General features: G+C 39.6%; 1 protein-coding gene across 2 annotated transcripts in view; it reads right to left on the minus strand.

Moving 5' to 3' along the window:
- Positions 1-27,932, minus strand: part of KCNK2 (potassium two pore domain channel subfamily K member 2) — a 128,493-nt gene that overhangs the window by 87,170 nt on the left and 13,391 nt on the right. The window contains exon 2 of one of the 2 annotated variants that reach the window (XM_062637029.1): positions 17,783-17,976. The exons of the other annotated variant lie outside the window; for it this stretch is intronic. Coding sequence (XP_062493013.1) covers positions 17,783-17,816 — 34 coding nt within the window. The 5' untranslated portion in view covers positions 17,817-17,976. The remainder of the gene's footprint in view (positions 1-17,782; positions 17,977-27,932) is intronic. 2 annotated transcript variants of the gene reach the window in all.

The raw sequence follows: 27,932 nt of genomic DNA on the forward strand, positions 1-27,932 counted from the left end.
ATACTTAGAGGGGTGCTTAGTTTAACCTCCCTTGCCACCAGCAGAAAGAGCTTTACCAGGAACAGGTAAATGATCTGTTTATGCCCAGAGCAAGTACTGAGCTTGTTTTTCCTCCCTATTATATAAAAGGTTTCTTCAGAGTCAGTTAGCTGCTGACTTCTAGCTGAGCCCACACTATCACAGAAGGGTACTCCAAAGGCATCTTTATATTGCAAAGACCAACCTGTGGCAGGCAGGATGCAGCAGAAAACTGTGTCCCAGCATCAGAGGGCAGTGGCAATTACTTTGGAAGTTATTTTGGTTTAAGTGCCTACTAGCTCCATGAGAAAGACAAATCATCCTGAAGCCTAACTAGAATGAGACATATCTACAACACGTTTTGTTGTTTCATTTCTCATACCTCTCTCAAGATATATTTCTTTTATTATTATGGTTGAATCTTAACTTCTTAGTATAATAATTTCACTTCTGACTGAAAGCTAGTTAGAGCAAAGATGGACTTTGGTATGACTGACAAACCTCAAGCAGCCATCTCCTCAGTGTGCAGCAAATCCTTCAGTGTATGTCAGTGGATTCTTACAGCCCCAAGCAGCCCAAGTGTCTCATCCATCTTGTAAAATTTAGCCTGCTTACTGAAAAAACAGACTCCAGGTAGGAGATTAGTCCTCCACTATCAATGTTAATCAGAACCTACTCAGCAGACATACCTCCCTAAATTTATGACAATCCCATAATCCAGGAGGTATTAAAGAGCTCTAATGTAATCCAGTTTTTCCTGTAGAATTCAGGATTCATGAGGTGGGTAAAGGACTGAGGGAGACAGAGAGAGAAAACATTCCTATTTTTGTGCTTATGTATTCCCTTGGAGGAGGAAGACACGAGTTCCTGCTCCAAGGACTGTTTATGCATTTTAACCAATGACAGCTTCAATGGAAATTCCAAGTATAGAAACAAATTACATCTGATCACTCTACAGATATTTATCATTAATAGTCATCATCAGTCTTAGTCAGAAAACAGTACACTGACAACACCTCCCTTCAAATTCTTTCCCAAGTTCAATTGTTTGGCACGCAAGAAGACAAACCATCAAGGATGCTGCAACACGCAGCAAATTCCTGCTAACTCACTTCAAACAGAGCAATTAGCAGAATTAATCAATTTGAACTGAATGAGATCAAAGAAATCTCCCATCAGTTGACTGTTTAGAATAACTGAAGGAAGATTAATTTCTGTCCTAGTGTTCTCTTGATCCCAATTGGTTGTTGATGACAGAAGAGTAGAAAGAAAGCTTTTTATCATCAATCACTTTCATTATTACTCGAACACCCGCTGTGTACAAGGATACACACATTCCTCTATATTTAGACAAGAAAGCAACCTGTCAATAACTGCTGACCTATTAGCCACTCAAAATGACCACTTAGGGAAGAGTATATGCACAGTAGATGCTGTCTAGAATATTCAACAGAAAGCTATATGTGGAAAAACACAACTTATATTTAAAGTATCAAACCCACCTTTCTCTTAAAGTAAATAACATTAAAGGGATATGTATTACTGATAAACCAACAGCAATGCATCCTTCAACATACCCCATTTTACATAGGTACACATCTGTATTGTCCACGCATACCACATTTGTACACTAGCTGTAAGTTCTAACTATTATTATAATACTAAAACCATATTGATATATCATAAGGAGTTTATAATACTAAAATAAATATTAATAGCTTAATTAACTTGTTTATACATTCATATAATGCAACAAAGCTAGAGCTATCACTTAGCTGAACAGACTACTGGCACTGAGATGCGTGACTTTCTGACCTGCAGCATGGACTCTCTATCTTACTGTAAGCATACTCTGGACCCCTTACTACAGACATACTGACCTACAAGATGTTGCAGTAGTAAAGTCTGGAACTGTACTTTCCTTAGACTCATATCAATTTAATGCTACTGAATGTAAAAAGTCAAGCTGGAGGCTGGAGGGTCACCAGTTTATGGAAGGAATTACATGGTCTAGCTGCCTGCAGTAAGAGAGGACAAGGGCAGGTGATTTGGTGTTTCTTCCACTCCAGATTCACATCTTGTCAGTTACCATGTATTGACGTGATCTTGCTGACTTAGATTACACCACTGTAAATAAAGTCAGCTCAGCTTTGGTTATTATCCCTTGTGATTTTGCCTTGGCTGTTATGGGCTTTGGGCTTAGGCAACACAGAGTTTTAAGAGTCACTATGCTCTGCTGCGATGCATCTAGCTTTGGTTAACCACAACAGATGTACACCAAAGTTAGAGCCTGAGTTATAACATATGGTTAGAGCCTGAGCTCCTTGTATAACATATGGGGAAAGTCAGCCACCCATGAGAGGAACTCACAGCGGTCTTCCAGGAGTTGCTATCAACCAGCCTCAGGGCAACACTACAGGAAGAGTACTAAACCCTGTCAAGCACCGGGATTTAAGTCTCTCGAGGAAGGATCCAACTGCACCTCAGATTCCAGATGTTGTTTGGTGAGCTTCTTCAAGTACTTGACAAGGATGGAATAAAAAGGGAGAAGGGATGGAGGAAAGGGAGAGAGGAAAGAGGCAAAAGGCAGTACTCAGTTGAATTAAGTAGCTGAAGCATCTGCTCAGGAGACAGGGGAGGAGATCTGGTCCCACATTTTCTACCTCCCTAAGAATGCCTTAACCAGCAAGCCATTGGGTAGTGTATTCTTAATTCCCCAAGTATTTAGCTTCTTATGATTTCAGCAATAAAGCATTTACTATTGGCACCCGTGTCCTAACAGGCCAAAAACTGAACACTTTTATTCCAGTTTTATGCATACGTTACTCAGGAAAATTCCCATCGACTTCAAAGGAAGCCTGAAAACTTACAGGCACTCAGTTCCCACATTATCTATGGCTATGTCTGTATTTATGTTCCCATGCATGGCTTAGCATGCCCCAGGGTCCTGCTCCACAGAGCGTTCAGACCAACGCCCGGCTACAACATGCCCTGGCTCATGCTCAGGTTCTGGGCTTCAGCTTTCCTTGGCATGGGAACTGGGTCTGAGAGGTGAGGGGACAAGGGATCAGCACATGCCTGGGTCTTGCCCCAATACAGCAGTGGCATTCAGCCTGCATCTGCTTCAGAGTGGGAAGGACTCAGAGATAGCATGACCAGAAGTAGTCGACCTGCTTAAGAACTCTCTGTGGGTGTTCAGCAGAGCACAGCTCTCAGAAAACACCAAGTGCAGGAAAGCACAAAAGACAAACACTAAAAGAAGTGTACCTGAAAACAAAAGCGTACACAGCTTGGGTTTGGGTAAAGTGGAACTACAGCAGGAACCCACTTACCCATCATAATCAAAATCAACATATGACCCAAGCCAAAACACAGTCCACCGTTAATTTAGGATGGAGGGCATGCCAATTGTTTAAAGGGACTTATTTCTTTAGTCCTTACCATGAATTTTCTCTCCAGTACTAGACTTCTATGTGTAGCTAGGTAAGCCGTGTGTATTGGCCTCATTACAATAGTGTATATATATGCTAAACATTATGAACTGCTCTTTAGTTCATTAATTCTTTGAAGTGGAAAAGTGCTGTCCTGTCCATTTTTATCAAAGGGGCCTAGAAAACAGTGACTTGACAACACTGCATAGCGCGATCTCTGTGGACGAGGAGTTTTTAACAGGCTGTGGTTCAGCTCTCTGTGTGCTCAACTGGAAATGTGCACTGAGGGAACTGGGACATTTTCCTCCTTTGTAATGGACATGTGTTTCTCAGATTTCCAAAATATATAATGGATGTCATGATCATGGATAGAAGGGTTCTTTCCTCATGAATGTACGCTTAACAACTTCTGATCTTTCTGCTACCTTTTCCTTACTGTTCTCTTACAACTTAGTGACTGTTTTAATCTCATTTTCTTTGTGAAATTTGCCTTCTATTTTTTTGTTTGCTGCCTATATCTTGGCTATAGTTTGGGTTTCTTAAAAGCCATTTTTCTTTCTACCTCCAAGTGCTTCTGGCCTTCTAGTTTATACATTCTCCCCGTGAGATGAAGTACCACATGCATTTCCAGCTCCTGTCTCCCTCAACAATAAATTAAACTCTATGTTTTCAAGAGACTGCTTCGCAATTGTATTTAGTTAGTTCACAGCTATTGCTGAACTGAGTTTGTCACTGCACAACCTGGGCTTTTTCGTTTGTATTCAAATTGACTTAAGATTTCATATTGAACTGGGTATCAATAGTCAATTTACAAGCAACAACAATTCCATTCTTGTTCAAGGGGGCATTTCAGTCATCTGAAATAGCACTCTGTGTGAGCAATTTCCACAGAACAATCTGCTTTGTTGTGCAGAATACTTACCTTTAATTTCCTTGTAGGTACAGCTTCCCACAGACAGTTTTGTTTCTTACCAGAGTAGTAGCTCTATCAAAGACCAGGCATTGTTTAGTTCCCCATCTTTTCCTTCAAGTGAAAACTTCCACCTTGCTTCTTGCAAATTCACTCCACATGAGAACTGAGCTGTTGAAGCGACTGTTTTACTTTGTGAATCCATTTTGTCTTTAAGTAAGACTTGGTTGTCAGCCCAGTCTACAGTGCTATCACCTCTTTTCTTTCTGCAACTTGCATTCTTATCCAGAAGTGCTCTGCAGCCTGGCAAACTAATACAGCTCCTTCCAAACATAAGGCAGATTCTCATGTTTTTCTCTCAGTTTTGGGCTATCTCCTGCAATACGATCTCAAAATTAGGATCCCACAAACAGGGAAAAACAAATGCTCTGGGGTTTGGGCTTTTTTACAAATATTACATATTTTTCTCTTGTAGGCACTTCACAGGCAATTAATCCTCTCAGATTTTCATTCTTTCAAAGAGCATGACTTGACTTTTTTAGTGCAACCTGGTAATTAGACTGCTCTACTTGAATTGCAGTTTATTAAATAATATCCACTGCCTCTGGCCTGAGGTAACTGGAAAAAAAAGAGTAGCTAGCTTCTGCCCACCTTTCCCTTTAGAAACTTTCCCTTTTGCAGAGGCAAACTTCTCCTTTAATCCCTCTGCCTGGTGCATTTCTTGAGAAGCAATAGCTGTAGTCCTCAGCTGCTATTCCAGGTCCTTCAAACCTCCCATTTTATTCTACTTTCCTGACACAGAATGCATGCATCTTTTTTCTGTATCTTCTCCAGATACCATAGGGTGCTCTTGGTGGTAATTAATGCAAGTGGCCAGGCTGGATCTTGTAACTGTGATAAATCTTTCTAATTGCAATGGGCAAACTGACAAACATCACATATATGTAATTCTGGAGCCTGTGAAGGAGGGAAGCTGATGCTGTTCCTCTTCCTTTTGCAGTTGATCTGTTCTGGTTCAAAGGAACACATTGCATACGGAATATTACACTTCTGCCTAAGGTTATGCAGGGTCTAATTATGCTTAAACCCCTGCTTCAACCTGAGTCAAAAATAAGCTTTGTGGCCATAGGAAGGAGTCTCTTATGAACAGTAGATCTCCTATAAGTGAATGGTGAGAGTTTGCACTTTCTGAAAGGAACCCAGTGTGGCCAGCCCCTGCAGAAAGCCACCAAACATCACACATTTAGGGGTATCGATTCTTTCAGACCCATCTACAAACTGCATATGGGCACCTAATAACTACCCATGGGGTCCAGTGTGTTCTGGTTCCTGATCCTGGTGTTATCACCGAATGAATACAAAGAAGTGCCACACAATAAGCTGGGCCCTTACAGCCTGTTTTAACCGAATCTATTAGAAGTCCTTAAATTCGGTGGTTAAGCCCACCATCTTCTTTCTACTGATTAGTTTTCCTAGTATTAACAACACATAGGAGGTGGTGTTTGGCCTGCTAGTACTATCAGAGTGCTGCATGATAACTCACTGGCCCCAGTCAAACATCAGGGGGAAAAGGGCACTTAGCTGTAGTCATTGATGCTCCAGAAAAATTAACCCAAAGAGGCAGAAAAGACTTCTAGATGGATTGTGTTAGAGGAAACCGGGAGAGCTCCGATCACTTATTCTGGCAAAATGGAGGCTAGGAAGACATCTGATTGCAATGTGTAGCTCAGTGAAAAAGAACTTTTCTTGCTAATGGACCATGCTGGCACAAACCCAAAACCATACTGTGAATAAATTTTGGCTGGAAATCACAAAAAGCATGAGAGGAGCCAGTTTCTTTCACCAGGGAGGATGAGAACAAAAACCTAACATTGTAAAACAGAGGCTTGGTCAATTTATGAAGAAGAGTTTTCTGACAAGCTGCCTGCAAAAACAAGGAGGTTTGTCTCAGGGGCTCGGTGCAGTGGAGAGATGGTCAACCTTCCTGAACCCATAAGCCACATTCTCCAGACTTCACAGAGCCACACAGACTTCAGAGAGCTGTGGGGAGAGTGGATAGCTCAGCAAGGCCCAGATCTTTTACTGTTCCCTTGTGGATTTGGGCTGGATGGCCTCTGCATCCCAGACAAAGTCATGCCCACTGGCTCATGTACCCCAGCAGCCTCCAAACCAGTGCAGCCACTCCCACATGAGCTCTGTAACCCCAGCATGGGAGTTCATTTGGCATGCGGCTCAAAAAAGCCCAAGACTTTAATCCCAAAATGTCTCAATCACACACACTGACTGAGATGTAACTCTCTTCCAACCTACAGCTCTGTCTTCCAACCTACAAGGCTGTCCCTTTTCCACACTAAGGAGAAAAAATTCAGCTGGAAGAATGTCTTTAAGAATAGACCGTGGTTTTTTAAGAACTTGTTCTCTGATCTCTATTTTTAGCAACAGTAGCACTAAGAACCACAGTGAAAGCTGAACATTTTTATGCTACATTAGCATCATCAGGGTGAAACATTGTACTGATAACTTGAGAAGGTTGGAGATTTCAGAGGCAATAGCGGTGCCCTGCACTGCATGCTCTTCCAAAGCCAAAACACAGCAAGTAAGCGTCAAAGCCAAGGATATATGCCACTTATTAACAGAAGATGAAGCTATTGCTGAGTTAAGAAGTAGCCTCAAGTTACTAGGGTAATTAAAAATCGTGATTAAATAGTAAGATGAATGAAAAAAACTAATTTGTGAGCAAAGTGCCAAGTAAATAACTTAAAGAGAGATTTAAAAAGCAGTGGGAACGCCCCTTGTCTGCTTTTTCTGCTTCTTCATATTACTGACCCTTTTTTACCCTTTCTAAAATAATCCTCATGTTCTTCCCTGCTACTTGCATAGGTTAGCAAGGTTACTCTCCCCTACAATATACTGCTGCTTATAACACATGTGTGGAAATTGCAGAAGAGTCTTTCCTTGTTTCCATGTGAAATAGGAAAAAATATGCTAGTGAATAGGAGGACACCCCTTTCTGCAGCAGTCACAGGGAGCAAAATACGTGTTTATGGATAGAGCTAGGAAAGCAAATCAGAGCAGTGGGCATGGGCTGACTGTGGGTTGTTTGGTTATCTAAATGTTTTCCTTTCAGGATATTTCCATCTCCATTTTCTGTGCTGTTAAGAGTTCTTCTTCTTACTTTGGGTAAATAAAAGCCTTTCCTTGTTTCGTCTAAAGTGTGTCATAGCCTGATATTATTTGTTGCTGAGGAGGATCTAAGAAGCCAAGTAATTGCTGAAGCTAAACTAAGAAGGCAGCATGTGCACTGACTGCACAGGTAGTCAGAAGCTGGATCTTCCCACGCATGCTTCTCTTCACATGCCATCTTCCATATACTGTGAGAATGAATGCTCTGGTTGCTTGCTTGCTTTGGGGTTTTTTGATTAAGAGCTAAGAGAAAGACCCTCACACTTCCTGCAAAAGCAACTAAACTGTATGTCAGGACCCTCACCTGGAATATGGAAGAACCAAGAGACAGTAGTAATCTGCCTAATCCAGCACCTCAATTAGCCTGGCAGTATCAAGCAGTTGCACTATTGTGTCCATGGTGGAGCTGAAATGCAGGTTCCCATGGGAAGTTTCAGTTTCATAGACTGGCGCTTTCCTGTGCGCAAAGGGGTTTTTCCTGAAGAACTGGCTTCTGTCACGAAAGACGTTTTATTAGACCTCAAAAAAATTTCTCACCATCTCTACTTCATGGTAGCCTTGTCCTTGTTGTGCCCTATGTGCATTCCTGCTGCCTATTCTGTCTGCCACCAACCTGGATGAAGCCATTAGTCTTTCATGAGCATTCTACATCCCTATTGCTATATATGCTATCTACAGTGATGCAAATAGACACCTGTAGCTAGAGTACAGTGTGTAATTGCAACCATGCACAAAAGCTGTGCATGGCTAAGGCACTATGCAGTGTTGAATAAACTCAGTAAAAGCACACTTCCAACCCCATAATTTTTCCCATCGATTAAGGGAAACAGAGCTGTGATGCACACTTTAATGCTAGTTGCAAATAAGAAGTGTACAGTATCCAATGGATCAGTGAATACGTTTTGAAAAGCCTTTTCGAATGGGCAATGGGGAGTTCAGTAGAGAAGACAGTTGATCCATCCCACTCTTAACTCTGGGAACTGCCAACCTGTGCCAGAAACAACCCTCTGCTTAAGACTTGATGATTTTCTGTCTAGAGATCTGTCACAGAGACTGCCATAAAGCACTTTCTCAAGTCAGATAGCTGGAGACATCCACAGTTCTGCTATCACTCTCCTGTTACAGTCCTGTCCCCCCACAGCTTTAAATATACTTGATTTTATGTGAAGAAGATGTTCTCTGCCCACAGCTAAACTCAGAATTTCTGCAGTGTTTGTTACTAGAAATACCAGATACTTCTGCAAAGCCAAAACCCATTTTTCCTGGATATCACTGCATTTTTCTTTCCTGCCATTGCATTTCTGCTGAGAGACATTTTATGTCCACCAGTTTTCCATTTGATCTTTTTAGTCACCCTACTCCATGGCTCTGTGCTTGTGTTAAGCATGTTGGCATTGTGAAGATATTCTGTTGCTTGCACAAGTGCTCAGTTCTCTATGGAAGCAGTAGGATCTGTAACTTAGAGAAAACTTCTACAGAGAACTTCATTCCTCACCTATGTGCCTTGTTTTTACCACACAATAGCAGTTTGGGTGAGCTCTTCTCAGTGGTGGCATCAGCTTCTGCTGGTAATTCTCTCTATTGAATAGAAACTTAAAGTAGATTCTTGAATATGAGTATCCCAGCCTCCTTACAGCCTGTATGAAAACAGGATCAATGGAATTAAGTGTATAAATGAAATGTATATTTTGCAAGGTCAGTAACATATGGTTTCTTCTCTCTGAGGATTTTACTTTTGCTGAAACAGTTTCTTCTCCTTGTATTCATAAAAGATAGGCTTTTCAGATGCACTTTTATGTATTGTGTATCTTTTAAGAATATCAAAAGTATACCATTGCTATCAATTCCTTGTTCACTAAATTAACCTTTTCTTTGCCTTGGTTAAAGGTATAGATTATATATCAGCTTCTTTTGGACATTATACTATAAGGCTGCATTTATGTAGCAAGAAAACCAAGATTCTTGCAGTAGCTTTAAGTAGCTAAAGTTTCCCTGAATGCTTGCTACACAGGCAATGATGAATCAAAACTGGCCAGTTAAATACCTGTAATGAAATATTGATTTCACTGAGTTTCAGTATCGGTTTCAATGGAGTTTTACACTTAATTTTCCTTTTGTATCACATACTTTGTTAAAAGTAAGAATTCTGTTCCATCTTGAAGAGAACAAGTACTGTTACTTTCAGTGGCTTTTATTGCACAGGCTAAGAGCTGGTCAATGAGTCACAGAACAACTATAAAGCCACTGCACTCACATTAGGTGGTACTTGCCTCAGCCTCAGAAAGGACTTAACCCCAAGCAGTAGATACAAAGAACAAGGGGAGCAGTAGCATGCAGCATCTCCTCAATGTCTTGCCTCTCTGTGTTTGCTGATGGTATGGAGAGAGATGATCATAGCCCAGAAGACAGATGGTGGAGTATAGCTCATATTCTGAAACAGAGATGACAGCAGGGCAGAGCTTCATCACCAGAGCTCTTCGGTGAGGCCTTCCTTGCCACTTCCTTGCAACTGTTCAGTTTATTGGCCAGTTCATAGTTCACTGTATTCTAGTGGTCATCAAATCAAGGCAGCAGTGACTCACACATTAATAGGACTTTACTCTCAGTCTCCTGCAGTTTATCCTTTACATGGGTTTTCCAAATCAAAGCAAAAGTACGATGATGCCTATCACTTTCCATTGTGTTATATCTGCATATACATCAGCAACAAGGGCTATATGTCTTTCCACTTCAGTCCCAAACCAGATTATTTCTGCAACTGTGTTTCTTATACTCTTCTTGACCAATGGTTTTCAAAGTTCCTTAAAATAATTACAGTAACATTTAAAAGTGGTCAATATCTCATCTGAAGCACTACAACACTCTATAAAAGGCCTCAAGAAAACTAGAAACCTTCTCCTAGATGAACTGGTAGTGGATATGATCTCAGTATCTGATTTGGTCCTTTGCAATAGCCAAGGTTACACTGGAGGTAGCACAGCTTCACAAAAGGTATAAAATACAAGTTCATTGTGATTTTCAAGATGTTGCACTCAGCTCCAATGTTTGATTTCTGCCTGCCTAGATTTCTTTGGAAGCAAATCTTATTCATGTGAAAGATCAGACTATGTACACGAGGCTCAGCCAGCAACATGCACACTACAGATGGACCCTGGTGATCTCTTTTTCTACAGCAGTGTTGGACAGAAGCAGTCTGGGCAGCACTGGTACTGTAACAGGCAAATACAGTCTCTTATTCAGGTGTGTAATCAGGTGTTCAAGGCTCTGATTTCTCCATGTTAGAGGAACAGGGGGGCTGAAGGCAGATCTCTTCTGGTATATGTGTCAGTTAACCAGAACTCTTTTGGTGTATGTGTGAGTTAGCATGTACAGTCAGCATGGCATCATTGACTTAAACTGTTAGAATACTCCAAAAAGGGGGTGAAGATTCAACTCTCAGAGCTACTGAGGCAGCACAACTTCAAGCCATGTGTTTATAGATGGGAATATGAGCTGAGGTCCTGTCTTTCACATGACAAAGACCACCTGCACAAGTTCTGGTGTGGCCTCTGCATCCCTCCCACCGTATGGTAACATCTCTGAAGCTATCCTCATCAACCAAGGAATGGGGCAGAATGAGACTTTGAAGGCATCCTGCAGCAGCTCTGCCAGAGTCTTTTGGAGGTAAAGTTACAAGTCTGAGAAAACAGAGCGTGGTGTCAGCACTTTCTTTAGCATTCTACTAACTGTCCTCTGTGTACTTAAGTGCACACAATACACTAAGCTGTTTTGTGAGCAAATATAAAGCAAATGGTAGGAGGGAAAATTGGAAGATCTGTTTGAGAGAATAAAGGCAGTATTAGCAAGATAAAATCGTTATGTAGGCATGTCTCCCACTGAGGAGCTTTTGTTTTGTACACGTGTTTTTGTGAAGAGTGGGAAAAAGTAAGAGGCTTAGATGCAGCAGAGAGAATCCAAACAAATGACCTCACCTCAACCAAGCAAGGACCCAGTGTGTATCTACAGGCAACTTAATGGGAATTTTGCCTTATTCATCAGTGCTACAGTCCCAGGTGCCCTTAATGATAATGTTTTTTATTTCATAAATTATACTACAACCCAGAAGTTGTTTATCTCTGGTCATATAATGTGGTTTCCATTTAAATTTAAGTTACATGGTCTTATCAGCTTGCGAGAGATATGACCTTTCTCCTGCCTTTCTCTATTACCTACCAACACATTTTGAGACAGTGATACCTTTCTGGTTTGGAACATGATGAAAATGAAAACAGAGCAACATAACAGCAGGCATTTCTCAGTGGCCTAAAGGATAATAAAACTGGAGGCTCTGAGATTACTGTGCAACTCAATGCATTTTCAAATGAGCAGTTTAGCAACCACCAGTCCATCATGCAAGTGATTGTTGAGAAAGATTTTTTTTCAGGTATTAACAGATACTCAGTTTATAATAGGAGAATACATTATTCTAAATCTTAGAACGAGCCAAAATCATTTTTCTCCTGTATAACCTATGCCTGACATTTCTAGTGCAAAGATATGAAATAAAAATAATTTTTTTCAGCTTTGATGCAAGGCTTGGTCCCAGTTAAACACAGAAATAAGCAACATATTTTGGCTCAGAACATGGGATTGGCAGGGTTTCTTTCACTTGTCAGTCAATTCCGAAAGGATTGCTATGCCTGTACAGAATCCAACTGATTTTATATACTGAGAATTACATACTTATCAGGAGTAGGAAAAAGTGAGGCTATGAGCTCCATCAAGTTGCCTTCCAGCTGATCTATCTGTGTCCAATGTATTGTTCCAGTACAACAACTCCTAACATTGCTAAATAAACTTGTGGAAAAAAAAAAGTTATTCTTCTCTGGGCTTCTCTTCCCACCACATATCATCAGGAAAAAGCATTATATTATAATCTTAATCCTGATCCCAAAGTAAATAAAATAGTTTCCTAATTCAGTTTATGTATTTTGAATCACTTGATTTCACCATCAAGCTTTTAAATGAGTGGCTGGTTTAAGTTGTAAAGTGTCCAAGACTAAGACAAAAATTAACTGAGATCCAAAGAGACAGTAGGATATATTCAGAATATTTGAATTATTTCATATGCAGACTCAGAATTCACAAGAAGAGGCAGGTTTTTTTGTGTTACACGTAATCCACAACAGGCATTCCTCATTTAACAGAGGTCATATAAACTAATATGGGATATGTGGATATCCCTGAAGATCCCCTGAAGTAAGACACTCCAGATGATGGTAGTAGACTTTAATTTGACCCAAAGATCAGACCTGGAGCTTTTGATGACTATCACTTTATTGATGTTTAGTTTCCAGGAATCACAATTCTTCTGCCTATTAATCCCAATAACATATCTGTCACAGTGAAAACAATTTTTCATTCTTCATTATAGGTTTTTTAACATTTTCCAGATAGATTTTTTCTCTCTGAAAAAGTGATGTTTGTTGATCCACAAATGCATTAAATCTTTGTTTAAAATCCAAACCATGCCTTTAAAATATCTCCATTTTCAGCCAAAACAGGCAGAGACATGAACCAGCTGAACCTTCCTTGTTCACTCAGTGCTACCAGCCTTGTGGCCTCACACTTGTACAGATCCCTACACAGACAATGCATTTCTAGAATGCAGTTTCTTGCCAGCTGGAATCAGAACTTCAAGGTAGACTTTTGTTGTCATTGCTTGTTTGTAAATGCACTTCATAAGCCAGAATCAAAGATCTGCCTCAAAGTTAAAACTAGAAAGCTGCCTAAAAGTGCTACTTTGTGGCCCCTGGCAGCATGCAAAGTTATCTGCTACAAGAGGACGATTCATCCAGGAAAAGAAGGAATTTTAGTTTCAATTTGAGAAAAAAGACACTCCATCTAGCTTGATATTTAGTATGTGCCCTAAACAGGGGGCAAATGTCTTTCTGTTAGCTTAGGCATTAGTTGAAGCGTTTTAGATATTGCAAATCAAAGAAACTGTTCATTTAAAAAGAAACCCATAATGATTCTCTACTTTTTTTTAAGTAGAACTTTGCAAAATGCGTTGCTCCAAGCTCACTGGGTGGCAATTGAACGTTTTTGCTGCTTCGTGTGGGTTCATGTATCTCAAGTCTTGTTTCTTATTTTGTATTTTTCTGAAATAAATGCACCAATTAAAATGGATTTGTGCTTAAAACATTATGAACCAACAAAGGAATTTTGCTTTTAAGCCTAAGAATGACTTGTCTTTATAGATCTGAGAGTGCAGACTCTTGCAGAATGTGTGCAAAGCATATTTTAAAGAGCAATCCTAAACTCTTTCTCAGGGTGTCAGAACAGAACACATTAGTCTTTTTAAACATATAAAATAAAGCATGCTGATTAATTATATAAGTGTCACTGCAAAGCAATGGATTTATTTCAAGAATTAAAAGACATAGTCATAATATTCCTCTTGAAGGGCTGATTTTGCTGAAGTTTGAGAAAGAGAAAACCTTAGTGTTAGTGCTGCTCTGTTAACCATCGGTGTTTCAGCAAAAGGATTAAAGTAAAAGTCCTGTCACAATTGTTTCTTATTTTAGGGAAGTGGGATTGTTTAGTCTAAGCAGAGAAAGGACTTTAATTCTTTGAAGCATACAGGGGTGGAAAGCTGCAGAGCTGTACTCAGGTCAGTTTGATCTAGCCTGACAAAGGGGAGAGTTAAAAAGCTCTCTGTAGAAAGCTCTATCACCAGGCATCCTTTTTCTGACAATGGGACCTCTTTTGCCTGTATTACTAACTACTCAGTTCTTCTCTCTTCTTCCCAAGTCCATATACAGTGAGCACTAAAAGTCACATCCTTGTCACTATTGGCTCTTGGCCACTCACCTTCCCTTGGTCCCACCACTAGAACTCTTTGACACTGTAACTTTGAACAGCTGCAAAACAGCATTACACCTATCACAGCTACAGCAAGTTACAGAGAACATGGCACCTATTTACTCCATCAAGTGCTGTTCATACTATTTCAAGGAGTAAACAGTGATGAAAGCAAGCTGATCTCCAGTTTCTTCCAAAGCACTAGGAACAGAAGCTGAGCGCTGAAGACAGACTGATGTTCTGCAACAGTCATCACTGATATTGACTTAGTAAAGTGCTACTGCAACAACGCTTCAACTGTTGCAAAATGCTATTCCAACAAGGAGGCCAAAACTCAAAGTCATGGCTATTGTAACTCAGTGCTTATTCAGAAGAATCCCACTGGACTCTTTTGCTCAAACATTTTGGATTGTTTGTATCAACAGGAACCCGAACCTGACCAGCTTGAACAGTCAAAGTATGCAGACAGAACAGTTGAGAAAAAAGTTCTTAGAGCTGGCCTAAAATCCTGAGGATGTGAAACTGAGGTAGGAAAAAGCAACCAACCAACTAAACCAAACCCAGGAAAGTTGTACTAGACTGCTGTGGAATCCCGTACCATGGTATACTGCATTTCACTGTGAACCTGCATTTTATCTTTACAGGAACACTGTTATCAAATCATCCCTCTCCCAGCCCACTCTGATCTGCCTTTAGAAAGATGTGCTCTCTTTGAGTAACTCAAACATCATGCATGGACAACTCTGCATTTGCTGCAATGTTTCATGTAGTAAGTGTCGTCTTAAAAGATGCAATTGCTTAAAAGTGGTTATGACTACTTCAAGTCAAGTATTTTTTTTCCTCTCCACCAGTCAAAAATAAAGAAGGATGTAATAAATAAAACAGTGGAAGGAGGCCAAAAAGGTATTTGTCTTCATATTATTTTGTGGCTTACCGCATCATACTGAAGATCTCTGCATTATACAGCATTGAATGTTATATGAATCTGCTTGCCAACATAGAGTGGTTCCTTTCTTTTCCAGAAGTGGATGAAGAAAGTAAACGCTCTCTTTTAATTACAGATTAAGATGGGAAGTGGTTATGTGTATAAGAAAATTAAACCACCATATATTTTATCTGCATCAACCCATCACATTAAAAGGAAGTATGAAAGGTCTACTTAATCTCAACATGATGCCTCTCAACTTCTCAAACATGCTTTGTCAGCACTGCTTATCTTTTTGACTTCATAAAGCTTACAGGTATTAGGAATTAATCACCATCTAGATTTTTGCTTATATCAGGTTTTCAAGCCCTGTCCCATTACCTTCTCCAAGACATTTTTCAGCTTTCCCCCGTTCCTGCCCTTGGTACACATGAAATTTAAAATCTAGATCACAGTAGGTCTCTCATCAAGGGCCCGGAGAAACACAAAGCATACATACTAAGCATACATAAATTTAGAATATGTCTGTAAACTAAGTCCTTACAGCTGTAGTGGGCTGAAAAGTGCCTGCCTATATGTATTGATGCAGCTCCTTAACTAATCTAGAAAACTAGGAAGTTTGAAGACTAATAGAATAACGGAACAGAGGCTACAAGAATAAAACATCATCTATTTGCCTGGAGCATGATCTAGGATGCACCAAATATATTTGCAAGGTAAGCGGTTGGTCAATCATTGAATTTCAGTTCTGGGACAGCCTTCTACTTTTCTCCTCTGCTTTCAAATGTAATACCTGTTTCTAAAGCATTTAGAAAAATGGGAAATATTTTCTCCTCCATTCTCTTCACAACCTTTCACCTCAGCTTCTTCAGTTCTCTCAGAGAAAGCAGTTGATGTGCTGGTTGTGATAGTAGGCTGTTTATGATTTTTCCTTACGTCTCTTCATTCACCTTTCTCACTTTAGACCATGGCTTTTGTCGCAACACATGTCTTGCAAATACCAAAATAGCACCGATAACCATAAAGATATTCAGATCAATAACTCTAAAGATTAAATGGCTATTAGACACAACCTTCAGAGCTAATCACATCTGATCTTGTTGGCTTGTTTCTGTTCTGGTTTTTCTTTTGTTTCAGAGAGAACAGACTTACTACTTCCTTCCCTGTTCTTCTGAAAAGTATTTTTCACATATAAATATTGTGTTTGTGCAATTTCACCCAATAGACACCAAAAAGCTGAAAAGTGAATAATAAAATAAATAAAAAGTTCTGTGCATTTTTGAAAGCATCATTTCAGCATAATCAAGCATTTAAAGGAATGAGAAATTTTAGTTCACTTTCAGAAATGTTGAAACAGTGATCCAAAGAAGACACAAAACTTTGCAAACAACAGAACTGCACCAAAGACTTAAGTTCTATTACATGGCACTAGAGGTTCATTATGAAGGTGATAAGTTATTCATCCCCAGCCCGACAAAGTACTTATGTTTGTGTTTACCCTTATGTTCAATGAAGACTGCAGACAACCAAGCAGAAGGGAAAAATTCCTGCTCACAAACAAAAACCATACATGCATCGCATTGGAAGGAAGCAGACATTTTCTAAAGTTATTCTGGGGGGTAAAGAAGACAAAAAAAACCAACAACCAAGGAAAAAAAAGATAGACAAAAGCAAAGGAAATACTACTTTGAAAGAAAACCTCCTTTTGTGGTGGCTTGAGAGACTCCTGGCTTGAAAGACTCATCTCTAATTCAGAAACCTACAGTGCAAGTCCCTAATCTGATAGAGCTCTGCAGATTTTCTCTTTCATGCAGTCACTACAGCATTAATCTTTTCTTCTTGAGATTTTGGCTAAGATTTTCCTCAGGTCCTGAGAAAACTTTCCTGACAAAATTTACATACCTGCTGATAATTCCTAAAGAAAATCACAAGGATCTCCAATATCTGACTGCAGTAGATTACTCACATTAAGATGTTTCAGAGAAAACACATTTAAAGTGGGCTTTTTGGGGGTAAAAATCACTCTATTCAATAGTTTCTCAATCTCCAAACTCCAAATTAGTCATCACACTGTTATACGTAAATAAATTATGTGCAGTATTTAAGTGATATTTGTGATCACAGCAAAATTAAGGATAGCTCCATCTTCCCAAATAAGCGTTCTCAGTAAACAGCGTACTTGATAACTGATGCAATTATGTCATTTGGATGTAGCAAATCTTCCATGCATACACACATTTCATGTCTAAACAGACCTTACTACAAAATCAAGATTTCAACGGAAAGACCATTAACTGAAATAAAACACCTTTCTCTAGAATGGATATGTACATCATTGTGGCATTTTTTCTGATTTAATTATGGATCAAATAATCTAGTCCTACATTCTTATCTACCATCTCAAGTTACAAAACTTGTAAGAAATGTAAAGTTTGACGTAAATAAGTATTTGTCTGTAGTAGTGGTACTTACAGTAAAAATTATGTCTTGCTTGTGGGTTCCTCATTTGGTGATGCAATAGTCAGAAGTCACCATGCTTTTGTTCTAAGATCAAGCATTTCCTTTACTGCTGCTTTTAAGAAGTCTTCCGAGCAAGTCATTTCATCATGACATATTCTCTTCTGCAGTACACGTGTGTTTTCTCTCTGTGTTTCCTGCCCAAAATACTCAATGTACACATAAAAATAAACTGGTAAGTTATTTATGATACATGGCATTTATGTAATGTTTTACATTTTCATAGTACTTTACAAAGGGCAGTTGACTTAACAGGTTAAGAAGCACTTAGAAACTTGAACCAAAATTGCCTCGACTCCCTTAAAAGATGGAATAATTGCATGTCAAATGTCCCAGAAGGTTTGAAAAGACCAGAGCCTCTTTACTATAAAGTAATAGACAAAAATCAGTGTTTCCACTAATTCTTCTTTTCTTAAACATCATTCATGTAAAACATGCACATGCAGCATGTAGTTTGACTGCTGCTGAAAGATCCCCAATACGCTTTAGAGTCAGGTGTGCCTCAAAGTATAAAATTTGCTCCACTGTTTAAAGGAGGAAGATTTACATTGCAACTATTCCTTTTTTAATTGGTGAGTTTCCCAAGCAGCAGTCACAATCCAGGCTTTTAAGCATCTTCTCTCAACTGTATCAAGAGTTACTGATCAGCCCAAAAAAGAAGGGAATAAAATACTTTTTAGAGTCTGATCTTATTTTCTGTAACTTCCACTCTTCCTCCCCATGGTCTGCAGCATTATGATTATCCCAATTCCAAATGTTGACAAAGGATCCTGATTTATTCAGTTCCCTACCTTCAGCTGCACTCAGATTTACCAAGTTCAGCTGTCAGTAATTTGAGGCATATTAACTGCATTTTTATTGACTCCTTAAAAAAATAAGATGCCATAGCTATTATGGCATCTTCCATATTCCACAAAATCATGTAGGAATTTTACACAGAAAAACTGGACTGTTAGTCGTAATTGTTGCAACAGTCACCTAACGAAATAGACAAAGAATAGTATTTGTATGGCAATCATATAACCCTAAATTTTTGAGATATCATTTTAAATATTTGAAGATATGGCAAGGGGTTAAGAGAATGAATGTAACTATCTCTTTCTGTCTTAAATATCCTGTAACCCACTTGTAAATATATGCATCCCCCAAAAAATAGAATATTAGGTTGGACAGAGCCTTGGGTGACACGGTCTAGTGTGAGGTGTCCCTGCCTGTGGCAGGGGGTTGGAACGGGATGATCTTAAGATCCTCTCCAAGCCAAACCGTTCTGTGATTCTGTGACTATTGCCAGTAAAAGAAAGTCTGGCTTGACCCTTGAAACTTTAACTTGTAGCCAAACACTTGTGCGTGCTTGCTTCCCAATCCATTGCTTACAACCCCAATTCTTTTACGGCCAACAGATGAATTCCTCTACACAAAGAGGAAATGATCTGAAACACCTGTTTCTGAAGGTTGTGCTACAGAAAACTCCTCCCCACTCCTATTCAGTTATATTAAGTATTCACACACCTAACTTTCACAGCTTGCCACCAGGAGCTCTAAGACAATATTTTGCTTAAAGCCCTGATTCTGATTTTGGGCAAACATTTTGGAGCACCACATGGTTTTGAGTTCTTGAGTTGCTGTTTGCATTGAAGAGCTGGAAATATGAGTTGTAGTTGACAAACAGCACATAAAATAAGATCATAGTAGTATTTTCTATTCACTTTATACTTACCAATAGCCTAACAGCTATGATGAAGACGCAGATGTAAATTAGAGGAAAATCTGCCTTGCAGCAAGACTTAGTTATGTATTATTTGTTAGTAAGTCGCTAGTGCAAGGTGTTCTTTAAATTAGAGAATGTTTTATCTTTTTGTGCATTTTAAGCACAGGACCCCAGCTACTCAGTAAGCAACTGCTTACAGTAACAGTTCTGATGGACAATGCTCCTCTGTTCCCATTTAACTTGAAGTGACCCAGCTCTTTGATCCAGTTTTCTGTCTCTCTGGGAAAACAAACACGTAAATGCTGCCACCTAAGAACCAAGAAAAATCAATCCCAAAGGAAACCAAACCCCAGGAGTTTCAGGTCAAAACCAAGTAAGAAGTTCTAGGAACTAAAAGAAGCATCAAAGATGGTCAAAGCAGCCTGGCACTGTGTGCTGAAAACATATGTTATCAAGAGAGATTTTCCACACTGCTTTGCTTGCTTGGTTTTTTTTCTACAGGCAAAACATTTTCCTGGTGTGCATTTCTACAGAAATGCTTTCAGATTATCAATTCTCTTTATTTAGGCCATTTTTGATCATTTTTGATCATTACACAAGCACACAAATTGCCTGTTCTCATTTCTGTAAGTTGTGTAACTCGTTTCTGTGAGCGATTGCCACAACTCTCCGTAAATCTAGTGTGCCTGCACTTGAGTTCTGGCAACATTTGGGAATGTGTGAAATTAGTTCACTTAATAGGAGCCCGTTAATGAAAATCTTTGAGTGTAAATCCAGAGTGGGGAAAGAGTCTGACTCTATGAATCAGACTCTATTTCACATGTTTCCTTGGAATTCTTAGGGGAATGGGAACTCTGCTGAGTTGTCCCCTGAGAATTAAATGCTCCATCCCTGGCAGTGTTCAGGGCCAGACTGGACAGAGCCTTGGGTGACATGGTCTAGTATGAGGTACTCCTGTCCATGGCAGGAGGTTGGAACTGGATGATCTTAAGGTCCTTTCCAACCCTAACTATTCTATGATTCTATGAGATATCTTGTGCAGCATATCCTGGAGACATTTGTCACCTTCTTAATCTTTTCTCTTCAGCCCTGTACTCAAAAATGTTTTGTTACGATCCCATGAGTCTCTGCTGTAGAATACTGTGACATCAGATGGCCCAGAAGATCTTCATCTCAGGGCAATTTTAGATTAAAAAAAAAAGATAAGTGTACCTGCTTTATGAAATTGTTTGGGCATATTTGTTGCTCTAATTCCATATTTTGTCCATTTATCTGTAGTTTTCTTCCTGTGTTGACTGCAGTTTGCAGTTCTGACTATATTCTCAAAAAAGCATGAATTATTCATTTCAACAGAGTTCAAGAATATTCTTAAACCCTCAAAATTACTTTACCTATTTCCCCATTTCCATCAAAAATTTCAGGAATCAATTTTAAGTTTCTCTTCTTAATGGAATTTCAGGACATGAAAATAGTCAGTTTTGACTGATGCACCACAAATGCATCTCTCACTCACATGAAATGAATATGCATAGCAATCTATGCTTTTGAGCACAGTAGCATTATATGCCTAACCTTGGAATAAACCCCAGAAGCACTTTCCCTAATGTACCAGAGAAAGTTTTACTTGGCTAGATATACTCACTGATAGAAGACAACACAGGAACACATGCAAAGTTTCAAATGCCTTTTTGGTGTTCTACCATCAGATAGAAACCTGTTGACATTTTGTAACAAATAAATTACTCAAATTGCTGTACTCTGAAGGAGGTAATAAAAGACTTTCCTGTTTACAAGGTTCAACAGAGTTCAGATGCTCATCTCACACCTAAGGCATGGAAAGATACCAAAGAGACAAGCAGGAAACGCTTGCTTGTCGCAAGACAATTAATAACAGCCAGTTACTATAAATGATAGGCTAAAGACATCCACTTCCTTATGTGGAGTAACTGGCTTCAATTCCCAGTATCTGAGAAAATGGGCCAACTTCAAACGTGGCCCAGGTTCAAAGCCACTGCCCAGGGCTGAAGGTGCCCCAGGAGCAGGGGATGGTTGCCCATGCAGGCTGACAAGCTCCTGCGGGCTCAGCACACAGGCACATGGTGAAGTTCTCACTCAAAGTTTCATCCCATTAACACGCTTAGTTCATCCAGAGGGGACAAAACAAAACATAACAAAAAAAAACCCAACACAAACCAAGAAAATCAGCGGTCAGCATCTTCCTAAAGCCTCTCCTACTCGCACCTGAAGAGAGATGATGTCCTTCCACACAGAATCAGACAGATGAGTCGCAGGAATAGTTGGAGTTGATTTTAACTGAACTGTCTGACATTGTCCTGAAACAATGAGGACTGCTCACACGCTGCCTTACAGCAGCCTTACATCTTCTAGCTATCATTTCTCCCATCAGGCACAATGCCTGACAATAGTCCTATGACTAGGTTGTAAACCTGTTAATCCATGAAATGTAGAGGCAAATGCAGCATTTCAGCAAGCAAGCCTCAAATAAGCTTGGGTAAATAAAGCAATGCACTCTTTCACTGTATCTGTGGCTGTCTTTATTTAAACACTGAGTGTTTTCCTTATTTAGATAAAGACATGAACTTGTGAAGATGTAACTTTCCTAAAAGTGTAACGCTTTATACATCCATACCAGATATGGCATTTATAGAGAAAAAGAGAAAAGTGCACAACCGAAAGGTTGTTATGCCATTACAAAATATGCAAAGTAAGTATTCAGGGCCTGGGGCTACATGGCCTAGTGTGAGGTGTCCCTGCCGATAGCATGGAGTTGGAACTAGATGATCGTAAGGTCTTTTCCAACCCAAACCATTCCATGATTCGTGATTCCATGAAAATCTCATCAGGTCAATTCCTTTTGAAATCAATGGCGAAACAGCACTTTGGAAAATGCCCACAGACAACTCTTCAGAATCAGAAATATAAACTGTTTTTCTAAATAAATATCTGTCTCCTTTCGAAGACATATGAATCCCACCTAGCCCATTCTCTGTATTCTTTACAGGTTCCATAATACCCCTCTATTCAAGCTCATGTCATTTTACTGAGGTAATATTGACTCTAGTCTATTCTACAAACACTTGGGCAAAATAAGGTACTGTGCCAGAATCAGGGATAAAACTGCTCCTGCTCTATATCTCAGTCCCTGAATTACAGCAATTACAGAAAAAGCATGCAATGCCTACAAAATGCTAACACTGCTGGAAGGTGAAAGTTTGAACATAAGACCATTCAACATCACCACACAGTAGCACCATTGATTTCAGGTGTAATTAAACTATTTCAGATGATGATTTCGTTTTCATCTAAGAAATAGGAAACATGGGAATTGAACTAAGGATTTTAGATGCAAAATTATATTTTTGAAGGCACAGATATCTATGTTAACACAAAAAGTATTATTACACAATAGGAAAATCACACCACACTGACACACGACCACAGTGAAAGTAAAATGTGACGAACTCAAAACTGAGAGAAAAATCCTTTTTTTTGACAAGCATTTGCAAGATCAAAATTAACTTAGGCACTTACATAACTATTTTTTACATAGACTTATATACAGAATTATGTACTTCTTATAAAAATATTAAATAAATAAAATAATTCATAGAAATTAATAAAAGTTCTCTTTGCTAATATTTAAGATCAGAACTCTCATTACAAGTGTGAGAAGGCAATAACAAAGTCAGAAAGGATAAGAAGCAAAATGAAGGAACCAAGAGTAGATCACAGAATCATAGAATGGATTGGGCTGGAAAGGACCTTAAGACTATTTAGTTCCAACCCCATGTTATGGCAGGGATTCTTCACACGAGGCTCTGTCCAACCTGGCCTTGAACACTGCCAGGGATGGAGCATTCATCACTTCTCTGGGCAACCCATTCCACTGCCTCACCACCCTCACAGCAAAGAACTTCTTTATATCCAACCTGAACTTCCTCTGTTTCAGTTTTAACCCAGTTACCCCTTGTCCTATCACTACAGTCCCTAATGAAGAGTCCCTCCCCAGCATCCCTGTAGGCCCCCTTCAGATACTGGAAGCTGCTCTGAGGTCTCCACGCACCCTTCTCTTCTCCAGGCTGAACAGCCCCAACTTTCCCAAACTGTCTTCATACAGGAGGTGCTCCAGCCCCTGATCATCCTACTAATTCTTGAATGGAAACCAAAGGAAAGTGCAGACTCTTTACTTACAAAGGAAAAAGCAAACAGATGACTCAGAGAAGTTTGAAGCCTAATGTACTAAGGCAGACTATGTAGCGAACAGTTTAAGTTTTAACTCAGTCTTGCCTTGCTAAACTGGAGCTCTCTCCAAGAACAAGGCTTTCCATGTCTCCTTGGAAAATCTACATAACTGTGAGGAAGTATATTGGCAATCACAAAGTTGATGTTAAAATCACATTTATGCTGTGGCCGCAAGAAGATCTGGGAAGGAGAAATGAACCATAATGGCCTTTTTCCAGGGAACGGTGTGGCACACGGATGTATTTCGCTTTTAGGGGAAAGGATAGGAATATGACAACAAGTCATGTTTCAAAGAAAAGCATTCTCATCTTCAGTTATATTGAATCAGTCTTCGAAACGGCCTCTAATCCAACAGTTAGAGGCAGGAATGAGTATTCATGAAATCAGCTGCCAATTTGGAGAAGAGAATGGACCATGAAAAGGGGGGAATCTGGGACACTAATAATCCCATTCCGCCCTGTTTAATCTGGTGCAGCAACTTTCAGCTATTTATTGCATTCATTTCTTCTTCTAATATCATCCTCCTCCAAAGAACACAGAAACAGCCTTTCCTTAAGCAGCTGATCTCTTCATACATGCTTGCAAACTGCCAACTCCAGACCAGCCAAGGACAGATATAAAGAGCTGGATTCTGCTCCTCCTGGATGAGCAGAATCAGATGAACACTGTTGGCAGCTATATCTGCAGTTACCTGCTGTGCCCAACAGGTCTTAGAGACAGGATTAATTTGAAGACAGAGACTGTATCTCTAGGAAGAGACAGCATAACTCAATATCCCTAGCGTGAAAATGGAGATATTTATGTCACTTTTCAGAAAACAACTAGAACTTTTCTTCAGTTATGTGAAAGCACGCTTAAGTTTTAGAAAACATGGGTGCTTTGGTATACTTGCAGCAGATGGATAGCTGCTGTGCCTCAGAAAAACAGAGCTGCATGTTAGAAAACCAATAAATATTCAAACATTTATATATCAAGTAGGTGACAGCAGACACTCAAACATCTTGCACATGTCGCTCGCACTTGGTTAAGATGTTTTGAGGATGGGAACGTGACATTAGGAAATGATAATGAACCTTTCTGAGGAGTCTGACTGCCATGCGGGTTGCATCTCTGGAGCAAGGCTGCTCCAGAGTAGCTCACAGCCCCACCACCCACTCAGCGTTTCTGCCATAAGGCAGAATCGATACTGGTGTTATGGAGAGATGAGAAATCTTACCCAAGAAACATCAACACATAAATGGATTACACCAAGAGTTATTTGAATAGTTAGACTTCACTTTCAGCACTGCTGGGCAGAGTATTCTAGACGCTATGGGTGCTGTGAACATCCCTGACTGCCTTCATCTAAAAGAAGGCAAAAGCTCCATAGTCCTTTGGAAAGGCCAAGACTAGCAGCTCTCTCAGTAACAGGGTTAAGAAAATGCAAGTCTGCAAGTTGTCTATTATTAAATATAACAATTACATTAATGGACTGCCATTACAGATGTACCTCAGCCTTTCTAGTGATTTCATAACGATGAGGAACAAAATGATTTGTTTCCCATGGAGTACATATGTCAGATTTAATGCTCTGAAAGGTAAATAAGAACTGAGCTACTAAATCCATACTAGCATTCAGCATTCATGGAAATCAGAATGTTCTCCATTGCACTTAAACAGAGGACATTAAATATTTTCAGATCTTAATCCAAACCATGATATAATCTTTGCCCAGAAGGCAAAAGGCGTAAGCAGAAATACTTCCAGTTTGTACAAAGTATGGAAAATCACCACTGAAAGAGGAAGGACAAGGTGCTTCAAAGCTGCTGTAAACTGTAGCATGGATTTCCTCCTGCAATAAGACAGTGAGATGCTGCTGATTGGTGTGCTTGGGGAAGAGAATGTATTCTTCTCCAATTCACCAGGTGAGGGAAAAGCCGTACACAGAGTTGTACAAAAATTAAATCCTATTCCTGCTTCCTCCTGTCATGTTAGTTCCACATTCCATAAAAGACCTTATGAGGATATAGAGGTGTCCTCCTACTCCTGTGCCATAGAAACATGTTTCAAGGACAGTCAGATTGGATAGGAAGTGAGAAATATAGTCAAGGGTGAATGCAGGAGATGACTCCATGTCTACTACGTGAACTGCAGTAACTTGGAAAAGCAAGCTCAAGGCAGGGCAGGAGAAGTGCAGGAGCTTTCATGCCTCTTGCCTAAACCAGAGCCTTTGTAAGCCATCTTTGTAAGCTAAGATGGCTGCAACTGTCCCAGGAAGGGGGGGGGGGGAATATGTTGAGAGAGCAGCGCAAGTACCCAAGCTCAACCCAAATCATCTTGACACCACCTATTATCAGGACAGGAGCAGTTAACCCCATTTCAGCCATAGCCTCAACCACTAACTTTTGCAACAGAAATAAATATCATTGCCCATGTTGCTGGAAAGTTTTGCAGCAGCTCTGTCACAACACAAGTAGCAAGAGAAAACTAATCTCCAAGTTCTTTTACCCTATACTTTCCCCTGATGTGCCTGACCTTCGTTCTCACCAGCCTGTCATTTTATGTTGTTTCTGCATTTCACCCAAATGTTGCCAGACCAAAACCCCAAATCACCAAACATGTTCCTAAATCCACTTGAAGGCACCAAATGTAACAATGCGGTATCTATTACATTAAAGATCCAAGCACCTAAAAGCAGGAAAATGAATAATTAAGAACATCAATCTGCTGCCCACAATATAGCCACATTATGCCTGTTTGATCAGAACGCCACTTACTGTCACACCTTGTTTTTAAAATGTATGATTTTATTTTCCTGATGTCAGTAGCTAAATGTGTTCACTGGAAAGAGTGGAATATGGATGGAAGGTACATAGAAACAGCAACAGAAAACATATAAAAAAAGAAACATTACTCAACTTGTAGAAATAGGTTGTATTGGATTGATCCCTTGGCTTTTACTGATGCCTAGTGGGGAATGAGAGGCATGAGGCACATTAACTTGGACCCATAAGGTCTAAAAGAACCAGGAAAAGTAAGCCCAAAATACAAAGACCATCAAATGCAGAATGGTCATTTAGTCCAGAGACAGAACTGCTATCAAGGGCTGCTCCAACAAAGATGTTCTAAACTTGCAAACAAATGACCATCCCCAGCACTAAATCACAGCATTTTCCATCAAGTTCCTATTGCATCTAAGCAGGCATCTCAGGTTTTTACGAAGCAGGAATGAATCATCAGTTATTATTTTATTCCAGGTCATTCAAAACAGAAGACTTAATCTGAGCTTTTTAATGTAAAGTTGTATTTTGACCAGACAAACCTAAAGACATAGCATAAAACCAATATAAAAGTTTGAAAAAGCATCTATACAAATATTCACAATGCCACAGCATCAGTACCACACCATTCTTCCATTCTCTTTCTTTAAACTGACAAGAGACATTTCATAGAGCTGAACATGGAAAACACATTTCAAAACTGTTTTTGCAAGCCTTTTACATTCTTACAGGCAGGAACTGGGACCTAATCTGAAACGACACTCTTTTCCAAGTCCATGAGAACTGTGTCATTCACTTCACCCTTGTTAGAATGTCACCCATGTAGCCTTTTAATCCGGAGACTGAAATATTGGGGCTGAACTTTGCAGGTTTGCCTTTGCAAGCCTTTTGGATTTGTTTCTGTTTAAGCAGAACCCTTTTCAGAACTAAGAGTCTGCTCATGTTATTGGAATCAACATCCAAAAGGGAGACAAGCACAGCTTCGAAAGGAATCAGGTAGTATCTGGATAAGTACATGAGGCAGCTGAAACCTGAAGATGGATTTCACAAGCTAAAAGAGAACAGATCAAATTGAATTATTCATCCAGCTCCAAACACTGATTAAATCCATAGCTTATGGCTGAGGGCTCAAGCCAACACAGATTTACAACTGAATAAAATTTAGTACCAGAAATAGTTCCATCAGTAGTGTTTGCAGAGCAGGCTGCAGTTTCCCCTTCTCTCATTTTTGAGATACACACAGTTAATATGTCATGATCTTGCTTATGGAAGGGAAGGGGAGAAGAGGACTTACTTTTTTCAGACCTGCAGTTCAAAGAGATGCCTTTCTGCTTTTACAAAATGAGAATTTTTTCTAAAATTGCATTTTATTTTA

This window comes from Pezoporus occidentalis, unplaced genomic scaffold, assembly GCF_034315485.1.
Source record: "Pezoporus occidentalis ecotype Australia unplaced genomic scaffold, CSIRO_AGI_Poc_V1 ctg50, whole genome shotgun sequence".
In the NCBI taxonomy this organism is placed as follows: domain Eukaryota; kingdom Metazoa; phylum Chordata; class Aves; order Psittaciformes; family Psittacidae; genus Pezoporus; species Pezoporus occidentalis.